The sequence below is a fragment of the Neomonachus schauinslandi genome, chromosome 4 (genome assembly GCF_002201575.2).
Source record: "Neomonachus schauinslandi chromosome 4, ASM220157v2, whole genome shotgun sequence".
Classification (NCBI taxonomy): domain Eukaryota; kingdom Metazoa; phylum Chordata; class Mammalia; order Carnivora; family Phocidae; genus Neomonachus; species Neomonachus schauinslandi.
In genome coordinates, this window is record NC_058406.1 from 11,021,103 (window position 1) to 11,040,930 (window position 19,828).

General features: G+C 40.8%; 1 protein-coding gene across 5 annotated transcripts in view; it reads left to right on the plus strand.

The window, feature by feature from the left end:
* Nucleotides 1-15,072, plus strand: part of LOC110575138 (protein DDI1 homolog 2) — a 37,150-nt gene extending 22,078 nt beyond the window's left edge. For 2 of the 5 annotated variants that reach the window (XM_021684050.2, XM_044914390.1), the window contains 4 exons: nt 4,511-4,614; nt 7,230-7,419; nt 9,909-9,971; nt 12,485-12,558. In XM_021684050.2, the coding sequence (XP_021539725.1) occupies nt 4,511-4,614; nt 7,230-7,419; nt 9,909-9,925 (311 nt within the window). In that variant the 3' untranslated portion in view covers nt 9,926-9,971; nt 12,485-12,558. Of the gene's footprint in view, nt 1-4,510; nt 4,615-7,229; nt 7,449-9,908; nt 9,972-12,484 lie in introns of those variants that run through there. The other 3 variants (XM_044914386.1, XM_044914389.1, XM_044914388.1) reach the window with 3 other exon arrangements.
* The last annotated feature ends 4,756 nt before the right edge of the window (nt 15,073-19,828 follow it).

Sequence of the window (19,828 nt, forward strand, 5' to 3'; positions counted from 1 at the left end):
CCCCCCCCCCCCCCCCCGCCATTTCTGTTGCTCAGGTGGGATAATCTCCTATCCTGGACTTGTCTTCTAGTTTTCTTTCTTTCCTGTTTCTCTCTTTTCATGTGTCCTGGGTGTGTTATTTGTTTGGCAGATTTCCTCAACTTTGCCTCCCAACCTTTCTATTATGTTTTGCATTTATTTGATGTTTGTGTTAGATGGCTTTCCCAGATGTCTGGTGACCCTTGGCATCTGCTCATATTGAAGACTGGGACACCAAAAGGCTATTTGGAAGATTACTTGGGTGGGCAGCCATGGCAATTGTGGGTGATCTGGAAGTTGGAAGGGAGAAAAGGGCTAGATGCTCAGTAAACTTGAACTTCATCCCCCTGGGTTTCAGTTATGTGCTTGTTGTATCTCTGTCTTCCTCCGTGCCCACCTCTGTTTTACCCTTTTGAGAAAAAAACCTCTGGTCTACCGTGGGGGTGAAGGGAAGAAGTCACGTGACTGAGCAGGGCCAGAGGGAACCCCAAGATCTAACTGTGCCTCCTACAGAGACCTTCACCCAGTCTTCCTGCTTTGGACCCACCTCTACCCCTGTTTGCACAGGTCCTTGTTCATCAGCCTCTGGGGAGTTCTGACATGTGAACTGGCTTGCTTCCTGGTTTTCCTTACTGTCCTCTGCTTTCTGTTCCAAAATTGTGTTTCAGTTGTTTCTTCCATTATTTTTGTCCTTAGTGATTTGTACCTTAAACAGACTTTTATTATGAATTTTTTAGGAGTAAATGGAGATAAATACATGTGTTCAGTCCCTCATCTCTAACCAAAATTGTTCTTTTTCTTAATACTTTAAATCCTTTTGAGTGAGACTTAACCACCAAGTCCCACTTAATCTCCTTCTGGCCTTTTTTTCCATGCGTTTTATTCTTGTAAAAAAGTGGTCATATAATGTATAGAATTTTATACTCTGTTTTATGAAAAAATAATATTCATAATATTTCTCTAGTGTTACTAGGTATTTCATAAGCAGCATTCAGATGCATAGCATTCTCTTGTATGGGTTTAATGGTCAACTTTTAGGATAAAATTTCCCCCCCAATATTTTATTGTAATATGGCAGTGGATTTTTGTGTAGTTTTATGCACATTTTAATTTTTTTTAGTCAGAATTCCTGTAAGTTGAAGCTACTGAATCAAAGGTTATGAATACTTAAAAGCTCTTGATGTATTTCTAACTTGTACCAAAGCAGCTTTCCCAGCACTGAATCAGTATTCATCTTGAGGTCTTTATGCAATCAAGGGTTATTAGTTTTTACTCCCTTAATGTACAGATTAAAAAAGGGTTTGTTTGTTTTTTTACTGTAAGTTTCTTTTATTGCCAGTGATAGTTTCTACCCATTTTTCTCTTTCTTTTGTAATATATTTGTCTATTAGAGTCTCTGTGTTTTCTTTTGTCGATTTGTATAGACTAAGAATAGTTTAAATACCTTCCTCACATATACTTCCCTACATACGTGGGCCTGAACTATCACACAATGGTTGCTTCAGAGTCTGAATTCTCAGAATTTCTGTGGTTTAAAGTAGGAAGATGATAGGAGGAAGTAAAGTAAGTACCAGTCTCTTGTGTCCTTCCTTGTGGCTGGGCAAGCTGTAGCATTTGCAGCTTTGGCTATGATAGGCAGGAAGAAAACCTTACGATTATAAGGGAAATCTAAGTAAAGGGGAGCTATGTCACGGATAAGAAGCCTCAGGATGTCGAAGGTGGTAATTCTCCCACATTCTTCATCAACAGTAGAATCATTGTAAAACCCTGAAGATGCTAGTAGGTTTCTTTTTTTTGTGAGACCTAATGTGCTAACTTAAAATTTTACATGGGCCATTTATTGTAGGAATAGGCAAGATACTCTGGAATAACTTCCCCTTCTAGATGTCAAGACCAAAGAACTAGAACAGAAACAGACCCATGCTTATGTGGACCTTGATAAATGAGAGAGGAAACCTTACAGAGCAGAGGGAAGTTTTCAGGAAACGGTGCTAGGACAGCTGGGTGTCCATGTGGAAAAAATGAATTGGAGATTGGACCCTGTCTTACATCACACACAAATGTCAGTTCAGGGTTGATGAAAGACCTTGATGTGAAAGGCAAAGTCAGAGCTTTTAGAAGAAAATATAGGAGAATATCTTGCACGGGGAAGGGGTTCCTTAAAAAGTTAAGAAGGAAATTATTTGACAAATTTGGCCACATTAAGATTAAGAACTTTTTATCAAAAGACATAAAGAAAGTGAACAAATGCAAAGTAGGAAAGAATTTTTGTAACATATATGACTAATAAAGGATTCAGATTCAGAATATGTACATTCTGTTTGTGTTGTCTGTCTTCCAACTCAGGAGAAAAGACAGTATAGGGGCACCTGGGTGGCTCAGTTAAGGGTCCGACTCTTGATCTCAGCTCAGGTCTTATCTCAGGGTCGTGAGTTCAAGCCCTGCTTTGGGCTCCACACTAGGCATGGAGCCTGCTTAAAAAAAAAAAAAAAAAATTACAGAAACGACTGAACAAGCACTTTTTTTTTTTTTTTTTTTTTAATTAGAGAATGAGCAGGAGCAGAGGGGAGGGGCAGAGGGAGAAGCAGACTCCCTACTGAGCAGGGAGCCTGATGTGAGGCTCGATCCCAGGATCCTGGGATCATGACCTGAGTTGAAGTCAGATGTTTAACCGGCTGAGCTGCCCAGATGCCCCCAGGCACTATTGAACAGGAAACCCAGATGGTTAAATATATGAAAATTTGTAAAATTACTTGCCAGATTAGCAAGATTTTAAATCTGATAAAACCAAGTGTTGGTGAGAATGTGGAGCAGTGGAAATTTTATACACTGCTAGAAACATTTTAGAAAATTCAGCATCACCCAGCAAAGTTGAGCCTAATATTCCCTAGAACTCTGATTCCATTTACTATTCCATTTACTATGATATATATATATATCATATATATATATGTATACACACCGTTAGAGAAACTGAATACACACCAGGAGACAAGTACCAGAATATTCAGGGTAGCATTGCTTATGACAGCAGAAAACTGAAAGTGACCCAGAAAGTCCCGGAGCGATAGAATCGATAAATCAGTTGTGGTATATTAGACATTACAGTACTCTAAGGGGTGATTTAAAGTGAAAGAAGCAGAGTCCCATGTACAGGGATAGATCTCAAAATACTTCTTGGGTAAAGAAGCAAGTGGTAGTTCAAAAACACAAAGTTAAACAGTAATGCCGCTTAGAAATCATACAGAACTGGTAAGGATTATTTAAAAAGCTGGGAATGATGAACACAAAAACCAGGATAGTAGGGAAGGTTGGAAAAGTCACTAAGTTATGATCAGTAGAATGTATAGGGGATTTCTGTGCTTTGTGTTTTCTAACCTGGGAAATAAATGCATCGGTGTTTGTTCTATTAGGCTTTATACTGTACACATTTCATATACTCTTCTGTTTGTAAGATAAACTTAAGAACAGGGCGCGTGGGTGGCTCAGTCAGTTGAGAGTCTGCCTTCGGCTCGGGTCGTGATCCCAGGGTGCTGGGATCGAGTCCCGAGTTCGGCTCCCTGCTCAGAGAGGAGCCTGCTTCTCCCTCTGCACCCTCCCCCACCGCAGTGCATTCATGCTCTCTCTCAAAAATAAATAAAATCTTTTAAAAAAAAGATATACTTAATAACAAAGTAATTTTTATTTTTTTTTATTTGTTAAAGATTTTTTTTTTATTTGACAGAGACAGCGAGAGAGGGAACACAAGCAGGGGGAGTGGGAGAGGGAGAAGCAGGCTCCCCGCTGAGCAGGGACCCCAATGTGGGACTTGGTCCCAGGACCCTGGGATCACAACCTGAGCCGAAGGCAGACGCTCAACAACTGAGCCACCCAGGTGCCCCAGCAAAGTAATTTTAATATATATATATATATATATATATATATATATAAAGTAAGAGGACTAATTAAGGAAAGAGGCAAAGCAGGAGGCTCCAGGCAAACACAGGCACTGGTTTGTCTCGGCTTTCGCAAATAGAAACTTGATTATAACAGGCAATAATAAACAGTTTACTTTTTGGAGGCTAACTTAATGTACAGATTTTATTTCTCTTTTAGAAAGCCTTTTGTAAGCGTGTAGGAAGCAAGTGGTTAATATTGGAGGAACTTAGGGCCAGCTTTCCTTACCAGCTGAACATGTGTCCCGATGGTACCATGCATCTAGCTGGGTATTCTGGGTAGTGTCATTCCAGTCTGTCCACTTTACAAGCTGGTGCCTTCATTGGCTTTCAAACCGGTCGTTGGGCTTACTGGATTTTCATACTTAACTCACCCGTTTCATGCTTTGCCCTGGCTTTGACTGATTATAGGAAGCAAGGCACAGAATGATAGATATGTTTCCAAAGCTTGTGTGAGGCTTTTGAAGCAAAAATCAGTAATCTCAAAAAATAAATAAATAAATAAGAAGTACAGATTAAACTAAAAATCCATAATCTCTTCTCTTAATGTGCTTTAGCTCAGGTTCAGATTGAAGGAGATTTCCTGGCGTGTTCTTTCTCTATACTTGAGGAACAGCCCATGGACATGCTTCTGGGACTGGACATGCTGAAGCGGCATCAGGTAGTTAAGAGCTTCACTTTCCTTTTGCATTGGCATTTTGTGTGTTACACGGTTATTAGCGCATCATCTCCCTTGGTTGTGTGTACTGTGGCTTCTCCAACCTGGAAAGGTCCTGAATTGAGGATGTCATCATGCATGGTTTGAAATTATGTATCTGTAGAAATAGAATTTCTTCTTGTGAAATCTCTCTGAATCTTTTAAATCTTGCCATCTGTTTGAGATTATAATGGGCAACTTTGTTCTCTTGTGTTATTTTTAGTTTTTGATGGGAACTCAGGTAATTTTTGACGGGCTTGCGGGATCTCAACAACACATGATGGTAATTTTTTTTTTTGAGAGGTGGGGGAGGGGCAAAGGGAGAAGGGGAGAGAGAATTTTTTTTTTTTTTTTTTTTTTTAAAGATTTTATTTATTTATTTGAGACAGAGAGAATGAGAGAGAGAGAGCACACATGAGAGGGGGGAGGGTCAGAGAGAGAGGCAGACTCCCTGATGAGCAGGGAGCCCGATGCGGGACTCGATCCAGGGACTCCAGGATCATGACCTGAGCCGAAGGCAGTCGCTTAACCAACTGAGCCACCCAGGCGCCCCGGGGAGAGAGAATCTTAAGCAGACTCCATACCCAGCAAAGAGCCCGACTTAGGGCTCGATCTCACAGCTCTGAGATCATGACCTGAGCCGAAGTCAAGAGTCAGACACTTAACTGACTGAACCACCCAGGTGCCATCATGATGGTGATTTTTTTTTCTATTTTATTTTTTTATTTTTTAATTGGTATGTTAATCCCCATACATTACATCATTAGTTTTAGATGTAGTGTTCCATGATTCATTGTTTGTGCATAACACCCAGTGCTCCATGCAGAACGTGCCCTCCTCAATACCCATCACCAGGCTAACCCCTCCTCCCACCCCCCTCCCCTCTAGAACCCTCAGTTTGTTTTTAAGAGTCCGTCGTCTCTCATGGTTCGTCTACCCCTTCGATTCCCCCCCTTCATTCTTCCCCTACTGCTATCTTCTTCTTTTTTTTTTTTCTTAACATATATTGCATTATTTGTTTCAGAGGTACAGATCTGAGATTCAACAGTCTTGCACAATTCACAGCGCTTACTAGAGCACATACCCTCCCCAGTGTCTATCACCCAGTCACCCCATCCCTCCCACCCCACCCCCCACTCCAGCAACCCTCAGTTTGTTTCCTGCGATTAAGAATTCCTCATATCAGTGAGGTCACATGATACATGTCTTTCTCTGTTTGACTTATTTCGCTCAGCATAATACCCTCCAGTTCCATCCACGTTGTTGCAAATGGGAAGATCTCATTCCTTTTGATGGCTGCATAATATTCCATTGTATATATCTACCACATCTTCTTTATCCATTCATCTGTCGATGGACATCTTGGCTCTTTCCACAGTTTGGCTATTGTGGACATTGCTGCTATAAACATCGGGGTGCATGTACCCTTTCGGATCCCTACTTTTGTATCTTTGGGGTAAATACCCAGGAGTGCAGTTGCTGGATCATACGGTAGCTCTATTTTCAACTTTTTGAGGAACCTCCATACTGTTTTCCAGAGTGGCTGCACCAGCTTGCATTCCCCATGATGGTGATTTTACTGCAAGTATACGTTTAGTAAATTCTTACTAGCTAGGCAGACGATGCTCAGTAAGAAGAGCTGCAGGATTAAGGAAGGTGTACATGAGATGTTGGGAGTGGAAATGTTTATTTAGTACAGGGAGGATGATTTGTAAATATATTTGCTTGCAGTGATATTTATATTTCCACTCTGAAGCCTAATAATTTGTTTAAAGATAAACTCTTCTGATTGAAGAAGCAGTTAATGTCCACTGTGTAATAAGATTTTTCACAGCAATATTTCATATCTAGTCAATATTTTTATGTCACTAGTACTGTTTAAAAAGATTTTTATTACTAAATTCCTATAAAATATACTGCATTAATATTCTACTGAAGGTGCAGAATTTTAAGTAGAAGGGATGAGTGAATGCATGTTTTAATAAAACCCAATTTTTTAACTTGTCACCATCTTTCTCCGTTTGTTAGTCATGGTATAGACCAGTACTCTCCAACTTGATAGATATAAAACATGCATGTGTGTACTGTCCTATGTCATATACACAGAAAAATATACAAAAAAGGAGGGCAGCATAAGTATGAAATAAAGAATACTTTTGTAGAGATGGCCTTGCCCATATACCACTTTTGAGATCATTGGTATAGAGTTTAAATATAAGCTGTACTTTATGCAATAAGCAAAATGTAAATAGTAATGTAAATGTGAATGTATAAATAGTATGTCTCAGTTTTATAAGAAAAAGTCACTTACATGTTTCTAAAAAGTGGGGCTGCTGATTATGCCTGGCATGTTTCCAAATTTTTACAATGAACATGTATTACATTTAAGTTCAGAAATGAGTAGAGCTTGGGTTAGACGAATAAGTGTAAACTGCATCCTGTGAAGAGGATTCTGCTATAAACTTTAAATACTTAAAAATATTTAAATATGAAATAAAACTTAAATATTTAAATTCATGATAATTTTTCTGCATGGCGTTTTATCCACTGTCATCTGTCTTTGGTTTCTTCCTTCTAAGTGTTCCATTGACCTCAAGAAAAATGTACTCGTGATCGGCACCACAGGCTCTCAGACTACCTTCCTTCCCGAGGGAGAGTTACCAGAGTGTGCCCGATTGGCATACGGGGCTGGGCGAGAGGATGTGCGGCCAGAGGAGATCGCAGACCAAGAATTAGCAGAAGCTCTTCAGAAATCCGTAGAGGATGCAGGTATTTGCAGTGGCCAAGCTCTCGAATAACTTTTCTTGTTATTGGTTGGTGAGCGGGGGAGGTTGGATCTTCAGAGGGGTTGGGGACCTTTTCAGTTTCTAATCCGTGTCATTGTCCTGTCATGGATGTGTTCCTTGTCCTCTCACCACCTCTCCCTATCTCTGAATCCAATAAAGAAAACCTTGGTGTTTCGACAGATCCATTGCTGTGTTACCAGGTACATCAGGGAGTTATTTGCTTAAGCACATTTTGGTAGGCTTCCTTAAAAATCTTGTTTCTTTTTTCCTAACAAAAATTACTACAGGGGCACTTGGTTGGCTCAGTCGGTTGAGGGTCCAACTCTTGATCTCAGCTCAGGTCTTGATCTCAGGGTTGTGAGTTCAAGCCCCGCACTGGGCTCCATGCTAGGTGTGGAGCCTACTTTAAAAAAGAAAAAAAAATTAAGCAGACATTTCCTTTTGAGTTCTACAGTTTCCTGAAAATTTATTTTCCTTTTCTTGGGCGCATTTCCTTTGAAGGAAAGCATTGTTGTTGTGACTAAGCAGTCCCAGCCTTTTTAATAGGTATTGAAAGTGTTGCCACCATAGACAGAGGAACCTACGATAAGATGCATAATTGAACACTAATCAAACTACAGTGTTTATGCTATTAATGAGATTGCATAGTGTGTCCTTGGGCCAAATTAGAACAGTAGATCAGCTGTTGACATGGAGATACCTAATCATTTTTTCGTTAAGTCTCAGTTGTCATGGCTTGTTTAAATCTAAAGACCAAGCCAAGTTTTCTGGGCTAAGTGGAAGGACACATTTTTGCTGAAATCCTACCTTCATGGCATAATTTTTCCCCATCTGTTATAAAACAGTGACTCTGGGATACATTTTCTAGAAGCTGAAGAGAATTCACTTTTAAGGTGGGGTTATTTTAAAGTCTTGAGCTGTAATTATTCATCAGTGACTAATATCACACACTGTGTTTTCTGGTATAGCAAAATATATTAGAGCTACAAGTCCAGGGAATAGCTTTCTCCTAAAGACAAAAAAGATAGGATCTTTAAAAAATAAGCAGCCAGATTTTGCCAGTGTTTTTACTTAGAGAACACCCAGAGGTCTAGCCCTGAGCCTCTTTAAAATGGGTGTGGGTAGCAGACAGAGTTTTCCAAGCTGGCCTTGTTCCTAATCACCACACCTTTTGGTACCTTTGAGTTTTACATATAAAGTACAGCTTTGGTTGTGACATAACTGTTTTGCAGGAAGGGGAGAATTCTGAACCACCAGATAGAGACTAAATTAATAGTTTTAATCTTCCCTGCAAGGCAAGCTTGACTGAGTTTGACATACCCACTTAGAAGGTTTTACCTGTTTTTAGTAACTTGTCAGCTTAGTCATAATACTGGGTATTAATAAAATGAAGATGTATTACCATCTTGTGAAATCTCCATTTTTCCCCCACAATTTGGTGTTTTTATTTGAGAAGCACTAGCTGATGATGGCAATGCTTTCTAACCCACTAACAGTTACCCTCTTTGGGTAATAACCTTCTTGTAATAAAAAGTTCAGGAAATTAAAATAGAAACCACAGGTGTTTTCAGCATAGTGAAGGGAATGTACCAATTGAAAGGATTAAAAGGAGGTGTGTACCTGGCTGGCTCAGTCGGTAGACCGTGAGACTCCTGATCTTGGGGTCATGTGTTTGAGTCCCACGTTGGGCTTAGAGATTACTTTAAGGACATGAAAAGTAAAATTAAAAAATAAAAATATTTTTTAAAAGGATTAAAAGGAAATGGGTTTTTTCCCACGTGCCTTTTTGTTGCTGATGATACGTGGCTTGTGCTAATTTTTATAATGTTTAAGTAGTGAAATAATTCTACATCAGGTCCTGTTTGTTTGGAACACCAACTTCCCAGTTATCATCAAAATCAAAACTCTGGACATAGTAGATGAAAGTATTTTTGCTAAAAACTGTTTCTTTGGTGGATACCTTATACCAGAGTGTCTTTATCTTTTCTATCAATGGAAAAATAAATCCGAATAGGAGCTGTATCTAATACATCTTCTAAAAACTGGCTAAAAGATAAGCCAGGGTAATCCAGGTTGGTTTGTTTTTCTTCTAAAAATAAATCTCAACTGAGTAGGAAATTTGGAAAGTGACTGTTACAAGCGTTCGCTCACCTTTAAGATTTCCATACCGTGTGATTCCATCTATGGGTCTGCTGTTCTCCACCCGTCCCACATGTCTGCCCGTGAATTCTGTGTGTGTGGGTGTGTGAAGTTCATTTCTTTCCAAGTTCTTTTGAAAAATCTGTTGAAGTTGACACATTGCTTTATGTATTGTGAGAGAATTAAACCAACTAGACTACAGAAACATTCCCCAAGCTTGACTCTACCAGTTCCTGATTATAAAGGTGGCAGAGGAATGGAGACAAAACCCTGCATGCTGTGTGGTTTGCATTGTTAACCCAAGTTTGCTTGTCTGTTTCCTAATTCAAACAGAGCGTCAGAAGCCATGATGCATGTAGTGTGTGTGTACTGCAGCTGGAGTGGGCCCCAGACCAGGTATTTATAGACACCACGTTAAGCCTTCCATCCAGTTATCGTCTGTGGTCTGAAAGTCTCTGTATCTGCAGCAGTTTTGGAATTTAGCTTCTGCCATCCATTTCACCTTGTTTAATCTGGTTACAACTAGCCTGTATATGCATCTGTGTGTTGGCATACGTACGTAACTGAGCGCAATTTCCTGTGCAAAGTTTTCTCAACCATTGGAACAGTCCAAGGAGGGGAGGGAAATCCCAGGAAAAACGGCCCATCTGGCCATGGTGAATATATCAAATCAAGAATGTCAGCACAACAGTGCATTGTTGTTGGGGTAACTACACCATCAGGGGTTTCTTGAGTCTGTTTCTTCTGAAAACCTGAAAGTTCTTTTTTCCTAGCACTGCACACAACCACATAGAGTTAGAGACAGGTAGAAATTGCCAGTCCACTGAGGAAGAAGTGGAAGCCTAGACCAGCTGACTTGTCTAGGGACACAGGTTCACTAACGTGGGCAGGACTGAGGTTTTATTCTCCCACAAAGAAGAGCTGACACTTGGCTCTTCCGTCTCTCCCTAGCCTGACAGACTCTCCCCCGGAGGCACTCTGCCCCCGTTTCCCTAGAGTGTAAATCTGGGAGACAGCAGCCTGAGCGTACCGGCTGATTTCTCAAGAGGAAGAAAGAGTCTTTAAACTACCAACCTTAGACTGTATAGGGGTTTGCAGGCTGGTTGTAATTAGATACCTAGCACTCAATTTCTTCTTTTTTCCTTTTTCCTTACAAAGATGGGGTAAAAGTAGGCACGGTTTAATTAGCCTTCATATCCATTGTTCTCATCCCCTTCTCCTACCCTATAGTACTGACCCGGTGCTCCCCTAGTTAGGACTTAGGCCAGTGAGACTGACCCTCTCAACTACAGGAGGACTGTGTGCTGCTTTCATAGTGAGTACCAAACACATGGAGGCCGTGTTCTTCTTGACGTCACTCAGTCGTCCTCACTGGCACGTTGGTGCCAGAAGGCCACTCACATGGATACTTCACTGTAACGCATCTTCTCTGTTGGCATTAACTTGCAGTTGAACCTCTAGAGTTCTAGAGTCAGCTCTAGAGATTGATAAATAAAACTAATCACTGTGTTTCTAGGCACTAATGGGTATAATTTGCACTGAAATAAATACTGTTGTCCCGTTTACCTCTAAACTATCAGATTGTTTTTGCAAGAAGTCCGTAACTTCCTGACGTAGTTAGTGCTTTATCTTCTCCTGCTGTTAACCAGTGTTGCATTAGAATGATCTAGAGCTGTTTGAATCCTAACTGGATTGCTTCGTGCCTTCTTAACGATCAGGCCCACCACATTGGATGTTAATCAGCATGAAGCATTTGAGTCACATCTGCCCTAATAGATTGTATTGTGAAGTAATCTTTGTTACCAGCCTTTGGCATTTAATTAAAGATCTTACAGTAATTGCGGTAGAGGTCGATGTTTAACTGGATCTGTGGCAAAAGGCGGGTTGGAGTGATGATTAATGGTGTCATGAGGTGGTGTTTGAGCCTGCCATCCTGTGAGTGCTCAGTTAGTTGCAGTCAATCTAAATTGTCATTGCCTGGCAAAAAACCATTACAAACTATCTCCCTCCACTGCCAGGACCACCCCCTACCGTGCCCTTAAAGTACTTAAATGTTCTCACTTAGTTGTACTATGTTAATGTGATAAAGTAACTGATAATCCTTTCTAAAGTTGCCCTATTTGGTAAGGTGATGATTGGATTTAATCTGTTTGACCTTTAGCCTTATTTTTGTTCTTTGACTCCACACTCAGCGTAGTTTTATCCTGATTTTCAGGAAGTTTGGATAGAAATGAATTAAATGGGACGTTTCTCTGTCTTCTGGAGATTCCCAAGCGTATTCTCCTTTCTCATTATAATTCCCACTCTGTTCCAGATATACCCGGATTTAGAATTGTCGTTTAGAACCTTCGTGTTCACATTTGAAACACTAAAAGTGCCTTGACATGAGAATTGTTCAGTGTAGAGATCCTCAAAATTTGTGACATGCTTAAGAATCACCTGAGGAGCTTATTGAAAATGCATATTCATGGGTTTACTCCTAAGGATGAGTGCCGCTGAGTGTGCACGCTTAGCAAACATGCCAGGTGACTTCAGGGCAAGTGATAGAATACACTCGGAGAAACTCTATTCTAGAGTTCTGAGCTCACTGAGAATAAAGATACATCCTTTTCCCTCAGTCTTGAGCACTAACCCAGCCACTGTGTGGATGTTTATTAATGGTACTTAAAGAAAAATACTGAATTAGAGTGCATATGTTTTATTAAGAATGTACCTACCTCTTATTCTGATCCTGTGATGTTAAATTGTCTACCCCAGTGGGAATGGTTCTTGTATAAGTCTATGAATATAAGACAAACCCAAGTTTAAGGACCTAATTTTGTTCTGTCCTGTTTAGATTTGTATCATCTGATAATTTAGTGGCCTTTGTAACCTGCTGATTAATCTCCTTTCCTTTTTGGTCCATATAGAGAAAAGCGGTAAAGAAACTACCTCACTGGGAATGTCATCATTACCAACTTCAGATGGATTTAACCATCCAGCCCATCCTTCAGGACAGAGTCCTGAGATTGGTAATCCTATGAGTCTTGCTCACTCTGTCTCTGCTTCAGTCTGCCCTATCAAGCCCAGTGACCCCGACAGCATCGAACCTAAAGCTGTGAAGGCTTTGAAGGCTTCAGCTGAATTCCAGATAACCTCTGAAAAGAAAGAACATCTTCCTCTGCAGGATCTTTCTGATAGTGCTTCTTCAGCAGACAGTGCTCCAGCAGACCAGAGTCCAGCCATACCTTTGCAGAATTCCTCTGAAGAAGCCATTGTTGCCGATAATATGGAGAAATCTGCTGAAAGAAGCACCCAGGGCCTCAGATCTCATCTCCACACAAGACAGCAAGCTAGTGTATCTGTCACAACTACTAGGATGCAAGAACCACCGGGGTTTCTAGGTGAGAAGGGTTGGCGTCCAGAAAATCAGAACCTGCATCAGGTGAATGGCCTTCAGCAGCACAAAGAACCAGGGAATGAACAGCACGGGGTTGAACAACAGAAGGCTCTAAATGACCGAGAACATCTCTGTAACGCAGAGGACTTTGAACTTCTTGGAGAAAGGCAACAGAATCAACAAAGAAGTGTTGATTTGGAATCGACAATGAAAGAAGACCGGCTACGACAGAATGCGGACCCTCCAGGTACAGAGGAAAGTACTCTCCCTTCAGGATGGTTTGGCTCCTCAAAGTCAGAAACATTTATGGAAGTAGATACAGTTGAAGAGTCCCTAGTTACTATGCTTAATTCAGCAGATGGTCAGCATGCCAGTGTCAAGAACATCGGTGCATCTGCTCTCACCTTAGATAATCCCTTGATGGAAGTAGAAACATCAAAATGTAACCCTTCGTCTGAAATTTTGAGTAATTCAGTTTGCACTCAGGATTTACAGCTCCCAGACAGCAATGTTGAAATGTCTGGAACAAGTAAAGAAGATGGGGATTGCTCCCCCTCTTTAAGTCTTTGTGGCAGTTCTCAGCCCTCTGTGGAGTCAGCAGAGGAATCATGCTCATCTCTAACAGCAGCCTTGAAGGAACTCCATGAACTTCTGGTCATTAGTAGTAAACCAGCTTCAGAAAATATATCTGGGGAAGTTATCTGTCAGTCCGAAATGGTAACTGAGGGCCAAACAGTTACTAAGGACCTTTCTGAAAGATGGACCCAAAGTGAGCATCTTACAGCTGCCCAGAATGAAGAGCATTCACAAGTCACCTTTCATCAGACCATATCTGTATCGGTGAGGGCAGAGAAGTTACCAGACACTTCAACTGGTGCTGGAGTAGATGCAGTAGAAAATAGTACCGTAAGGGATCCGGGCGATGGCCTAGTAACGGATAAGGAAAGTGTCCCCAAGCCTAGGGAATCTGGAAAGGAGAGCAGCTCTGCCACTCTAGCCTCAGCTAAAACGTCTAATCAGTCACACTGCACCTTAGGTGTAGACATTCCACGCAAACCCTTAGCCGGTGAGGAGGATGCAGTCAGTCACACTTCTGAGCAAGCGAAGTCCTTGTCCAATTTCATACTGGTTCAAGATTTGGGTCCGGGCACACAGAAGCCAGTGCCAGACAGGCCTGAGACCAGAGAAGATGTCTGTCCTGAAGCTGCAGGACCACTTCTTGAGTTTGAACCACCTCCCAGCCAGCCAGCATCAAGTCCCTCCATTCTTCCACCATTAATTTTTCCCACCGCAGACATTGACCGCATTCTCCGTGCTGGCTTCACTTTGCAGGAAGCTCTTGGGGCTTTGCATCGAGTTGGTGGAAATGCAGACCTTGCACTTCTTGTTTTGCTAGCAAAGAACATTGTAGTTCCTACATAACCATGGAAAAGGGGGCTAGACCATACTCCATTCCCTTTAAAAAAGCTATACACGCACACACACACACACACACACATACACACTCACCACATATACAGTGTATGTAGAAACCTGCAAGCAGAATGTTGAGCCAGATTTTTTTTAAGGATTTTTTTCGGCCAAAGTAACTTATCTCTTGTCTGATGAATTTGTCTATTCTCTTTGTTAAAATTTGGGCCTTTTTAAATGTATTGGCAGTAACGTGCATACAAAAGCTTTTTATTATCATTAAGATGATGTATTCTGGAATAAAATTGATGGTTTCGTGTATAGCATACCATTTTAGAATGAGAGTGAATGCTTTAAAAAGCAGAAGCCATGAGAAATCCCACCGCCCATGCAGCTAAAAGCAAATCAGCTTCCCATTTTGGCTTTGTCTGTACTGTAGGCAAGGTATGGCTTGTTGGTTCAGTTGTCCATTTACAAACTGGATCACATGGTTTGGTGTTTGGAATTACACTTAGTGCTCTGTGTATTGATGATTCATCAGTTAACAACAGGAAATTGAAGAGTAGTTGACTAATATCTCCTAGAGTGGTATGTTTTTATTTGTTTGGTTAGGATTTGACCTTTTTATGGGATGAGGTGGGAGGGTTTAGAACTTGGGCTGCTTTGTGCATCATAGGCTGCTGCATGGATTGCCAAGTATTTGGGGTGGGACACTGCGGGGGAGGGGCGGGGGAGTCAACATCAGAGTGAAACATGGTGCTACCCAGATAGAAAAGGGAAGAGTCTGTAATTCCATTTGCAATTATCCTGGTGATGTTTCAAGAACTAGGAGTGAAAAATGGCCGAAACACTGGAATTGATTAGAGAGTGGGTTTGCTAGCATCTTACTGATCACACCTCAACCTTTAGTGATTAATGAGGAACTTAAAGATCTGCTAACGGGTTGATCGCCAGCAGTTTATTTCCTTTAGAAGCTCATCTACTAGGAACTTCTTCTAAAGCTCAGGTTGAGCTGTGATCTGAGTGAAATAACCTTGTCACTGGTTCATCTTGGTGCTTGGAATGGTCAGTCTCTTTGTTGAGTGTCCTTCGTGGCACCGGAAATAGTAACTGCAGTTTCTGACTCAAGTGGCCTTGGGTAGAGATTTCCATCCCTTTCTTTCCTCAGGAGTTTCTTTTTTAAAGCAAGATGCATCATATTTGTGTTTACCATGTCAAGGTAGAGTGGGGCATAGTATATAGAAGTATTTATTGTGGCCTTTTTTTATATGAGGACTAGCCCTTGGAAACCATTGTCCTGTGGGCCCCACTGTGCAATAATCCTACTGGATAGATTTTAGGTAGTTTTTCCTGAAGAATAAACTCTTACGTACCTAGCAGGAATCCAAAATCTTGGTTTTATTGAAAAGAATCTTGAGAATAACTCCCGATTCCAAGTTCTGGTTCGCAATGTGTTTGAAATAGATGTTTTGAAAGGGTGATTCGTGAACTTAGTGTTAAATGATTTTGTCTAAAGTCTTACTCTCTTTGGAAGCTTATTCTTTCCATCAGAATTCGAGTCATTGAGCACAATCAAAATGGAGGCTCATATCTCAGGAGTTTTTGAAATTTTAATTTGGGGGCACATAGAGACGTTTCTCTTCTACCCTATTCCATCTTTTCCTTTTGCTGTGATATTTGTCTGTGTGTTATGAGACTTTAGTGATGTGATGGAAAGTCACATAGATTCATCATGATCCTCTGAAGTTAGGAGATGGTTGACAGAAGGAGTTGTGGTTTACTGTTTTCAAGAGGGCATTCAGAACAGCGGGTCAGCCAGGTTGTCTTTAAGATACTCTTTTAGACAATCACATGTTGCAGACCCTTTTGCCTGCCCCACACCAAAGATGTAAGATGCACTAAGAAACTGCATATAGGATTTCTGTCAACCGACTCTTAGAGCTGTGATTGTAATTAAGTAGTTGGTGCTATGATTGAAGCAAAATCTAGTAGCAATGCAATGGCCCCTGTATTTGCTTTATGGGTGGTAATTGGGAATTTATTCTAAGCTTATAAATCTTTGAGGTCGCGAAGTGGGGTTGCTATGAGGTGGGGGAAGTTACCGATGACAACAGACTCCTCCAAAAAGGCCTCTGCGTGAAGATGGGCCTCATAGGCTCTGTCTGGGTGGTGGTGTACTGCTCAGAGGCTTGGCCGCTCAGTTTTCACAGTGCAGAGATTTAGGAATCAATCCCAGGTGGAATATAGGATATCAGCCCGGAAAAGGTTTTATTATAATAGCTTTTTACTACATATGTGTATTTATTTTTAGGAGGAGATTGAATAGGCCTATAGTTGTACATGTATTCTTGTTAGTAGTACTTTGAATGAATGAGCTGAACCCACTTGCCAGATATCCTTGTCCTTTTTCATCATTTATTTTTCAGTGTATAATTGCTTCGATTTTTAAAACCTTATTTCCTGTTCCATCATTTGTATGAAAGTGAAGTTGTTGACATTGTTAGGATTTTGAATCATTTTTAAATTTTGCAGTTCTTAAAACACAAAGGGAATTAAGGAACATGACACTAGTGAACCTTCATTGTCAGTTTTTTTGAAAGTGCAGAAATTTGGGGCGCCTGGCTGTCTCAGTCAGAAGAATATGCAACTCTTGATCCCAGGGTCGTGGGTTCGAGCCTCACGTTGGGTGTAGAGATTACTAAAAAAAAAAAAAAAGGGCGCCTGGGTGGCTCAGTTGGTTAAGCGACTGCCTTCGGCTCAGGTCATGATCCTGGAGTCCCGGGATCGAGTCCCGCATCGGGCTCCCTGCTCGGCAGGGAGTCTGCTTCCCCCTCTGACCCTCCTCCCTCTCATGCTCTCTGTCTCTCATTCTCTCTGTCTCAAATAAATAAATAAAATCTTTAAAAAAAAAAAAAAAGTTAAAATAACCTTTTTTTAAAAAGTGAAGCAATTCAAGATTAACTTCTCTTAAAATAAGATAAAATCATTGTGAACTCCTCTGGTAGCTAAAATACGGATACTGGTCAGCCATAAACAGTAATGGGCCACTTTACTGACAGCTTCTTTGCCACAACCAGTTACGGACGGTTCTGTGGTCAGCACTCACCTCCAAGGGTGGTCTCTGTTTATTCACCAAAGAGAGGAGAAGATTGTCCTGTATGACTTCTGCAGTTTACCCTAAGTTGATTCGCGTGTGCAGCAATGTGCTTGGTGACCTGACAGCTGTGCCGAGGCTGCAGATTTTGCTCATTGGAGCTGATAAGAATGATTTCCACTTGTACCTGTTTAGGCCTCCAGACATCAGCCAGTAGCCTTCATCCCACAGTTTGGGCCTTAGCCATTAACATATAAAGATAACCAGTTGCTTGGCAAAGAGAATGGGATAGATGGTGGGTGTGTGTTAAAACTGTTCTGCCTTGGAGCCTATGAAACCTCCCAGAGCTCCTTGTCTCCATATGTACTAAAGGAAGACACAACCCATGTGTTTTTTCCCAAAGCATTTCTCCAGCGAGAGAGGGTTGCATAAAAATGGAAAGATGTATGAGACTCTGTCACCGATTTTATAACTAGTTAAAATGGAATCTGCCTGTTCTTCCCTTAGCACAGCTTTCTATCTCTAGTAAAAGCCATAAAAACTTAGTTGATTTAACCATCAGCTCGTGTGTGTGTGTGTGTGTGTGTATATATATATATGTGTATATATATATATGTGTGTGATTGACAAGTATCTTACAGATAATTTTACATAGACTGAAAAGCAAACGGTTTTTGTATCTACAGATATATTCTCCACTTACGGTGGCTTTTATCCCACCATATATATAAAAACAGCCTTGCAAATAACTGGCCAGGAAAGTTACAGTGGATTTAGACTTCCTTTTCCTACCTGTTTGCTGCCTGTAATGAGAGCAAGCAGGATAATTGAACTGCGATGTATTTCAAACTTGTTATCACTGGTAACATATCCTAAGAGAAGCTAATTAGATTATGCATTCTTCTGTTCTCTAGCACAAATACCAAAAAGCCAAATTTCTCCTTTGAATTTGGTGACTTAGTATAGTCTGTGGCTGAACTAGAAAGAAACAAGTTATTAGGAGTTTCCTTTCCCAGAAGATGGAATGTTAACCTTTTTGTGTTAGGAGTTCCATAAAATAAAAAATAGCTTTTTTTCTGAAAGAATAAAAAACTCCAGTTCCTCTTAACAACAAAGTAAATTCGAAGCGTGGTCCTTGAGAACTAGAAATGTAAAATCATGGCTTAAGTTCTATACCTTAGAGGCCTCTCAGTGTTAGGTGTTCCTAGGAGTTCATTGAATAAATAATTTAGGGGTAAACCTTTGATGTACTTGATTTTCTCTTGTGCCTTAGTTTCTCCAAATAGCAGAAGTGTCACATTTTGGTGGGAAATGAAAGTGGAAGTATCGGAGGGAAAGTTTGAAAATGTCCTTCCTAAAGATAGAGGCTATGCATGGAGTGGTCCTAAGACTCACCCTCATTGTTAATTCAGAATTATCCTGCACCAAATCTTTAGACTTCCCTAGATAGAAGAGTTATAATAGGGCTTTTTTGCATCGGGAGTACCAAAAAAATGGTTTCTAGATGTTTATTATGTTGTTTGTTGCACTATCTGTATTATGGTGGTTAAGACAGAATTCGAGAAAATCTGTCTGGTACTCTTGAAGGCTATACAGTATGAGTCTTTGAATAAGATTTAATTGATTCATGGGGTGCCTGCCTGGCTCAGTCGTTAGGACATGCAACTCTTGATCTTAGGATTGTGAGTTCGAGCCCCACATTGGGGGTAGAGTTTACTTAAAAAAAAAAAAGTGTGTATTGATTTATTCATCAGACATTAAGTGCCTGTGTGCCCAGTACTGGGGATCACTGGGGATACAGGGGTGACTAAATCAGATTGGAAGCCTGCCCTTGTGAAGTTCTGGCTAGTAAGGAGACATGAAACAAATTTTAGCTTTAAGAGCAAGATCTGTTTTTGCCTATTAGCATGGTTTTATTTTCAAAGTCATATTAGAATGATATGGTTCAAATTCAGAGGAGATTGGGAAAATTAGGCTCAAAATGGAATTAGATGCTGTGAGCCTAAAACTGCTCTAGAAAGTTATTATTTTTAATAGAATCAGAAACCAACAAAAAATGTTCTGGCATTTGATAGAAATACTTGAAGAGGTCAGTATAAATTATTTGGAAATAATTTATGCTACCGGGGGACAAGGGGATATGGGCAGGATAGAAGTGCAAGTAAATGGGAGATGATCGCAAATACGCACCAGTGACAGCTTTTCCTCCCATCAGGACACCCTTCCACGCAGGATAGGAATGTGGAGTGTGCTGCGGCATCCTCCCCACTCACCCTTTGAGCACGGCTCCTCTGGAATACAGACCATCTGGGCCAACAGGACTTAGCAGAGGATCCTGCAGGATTTGCTGTTTTAAAGCAGCTGAGTGCA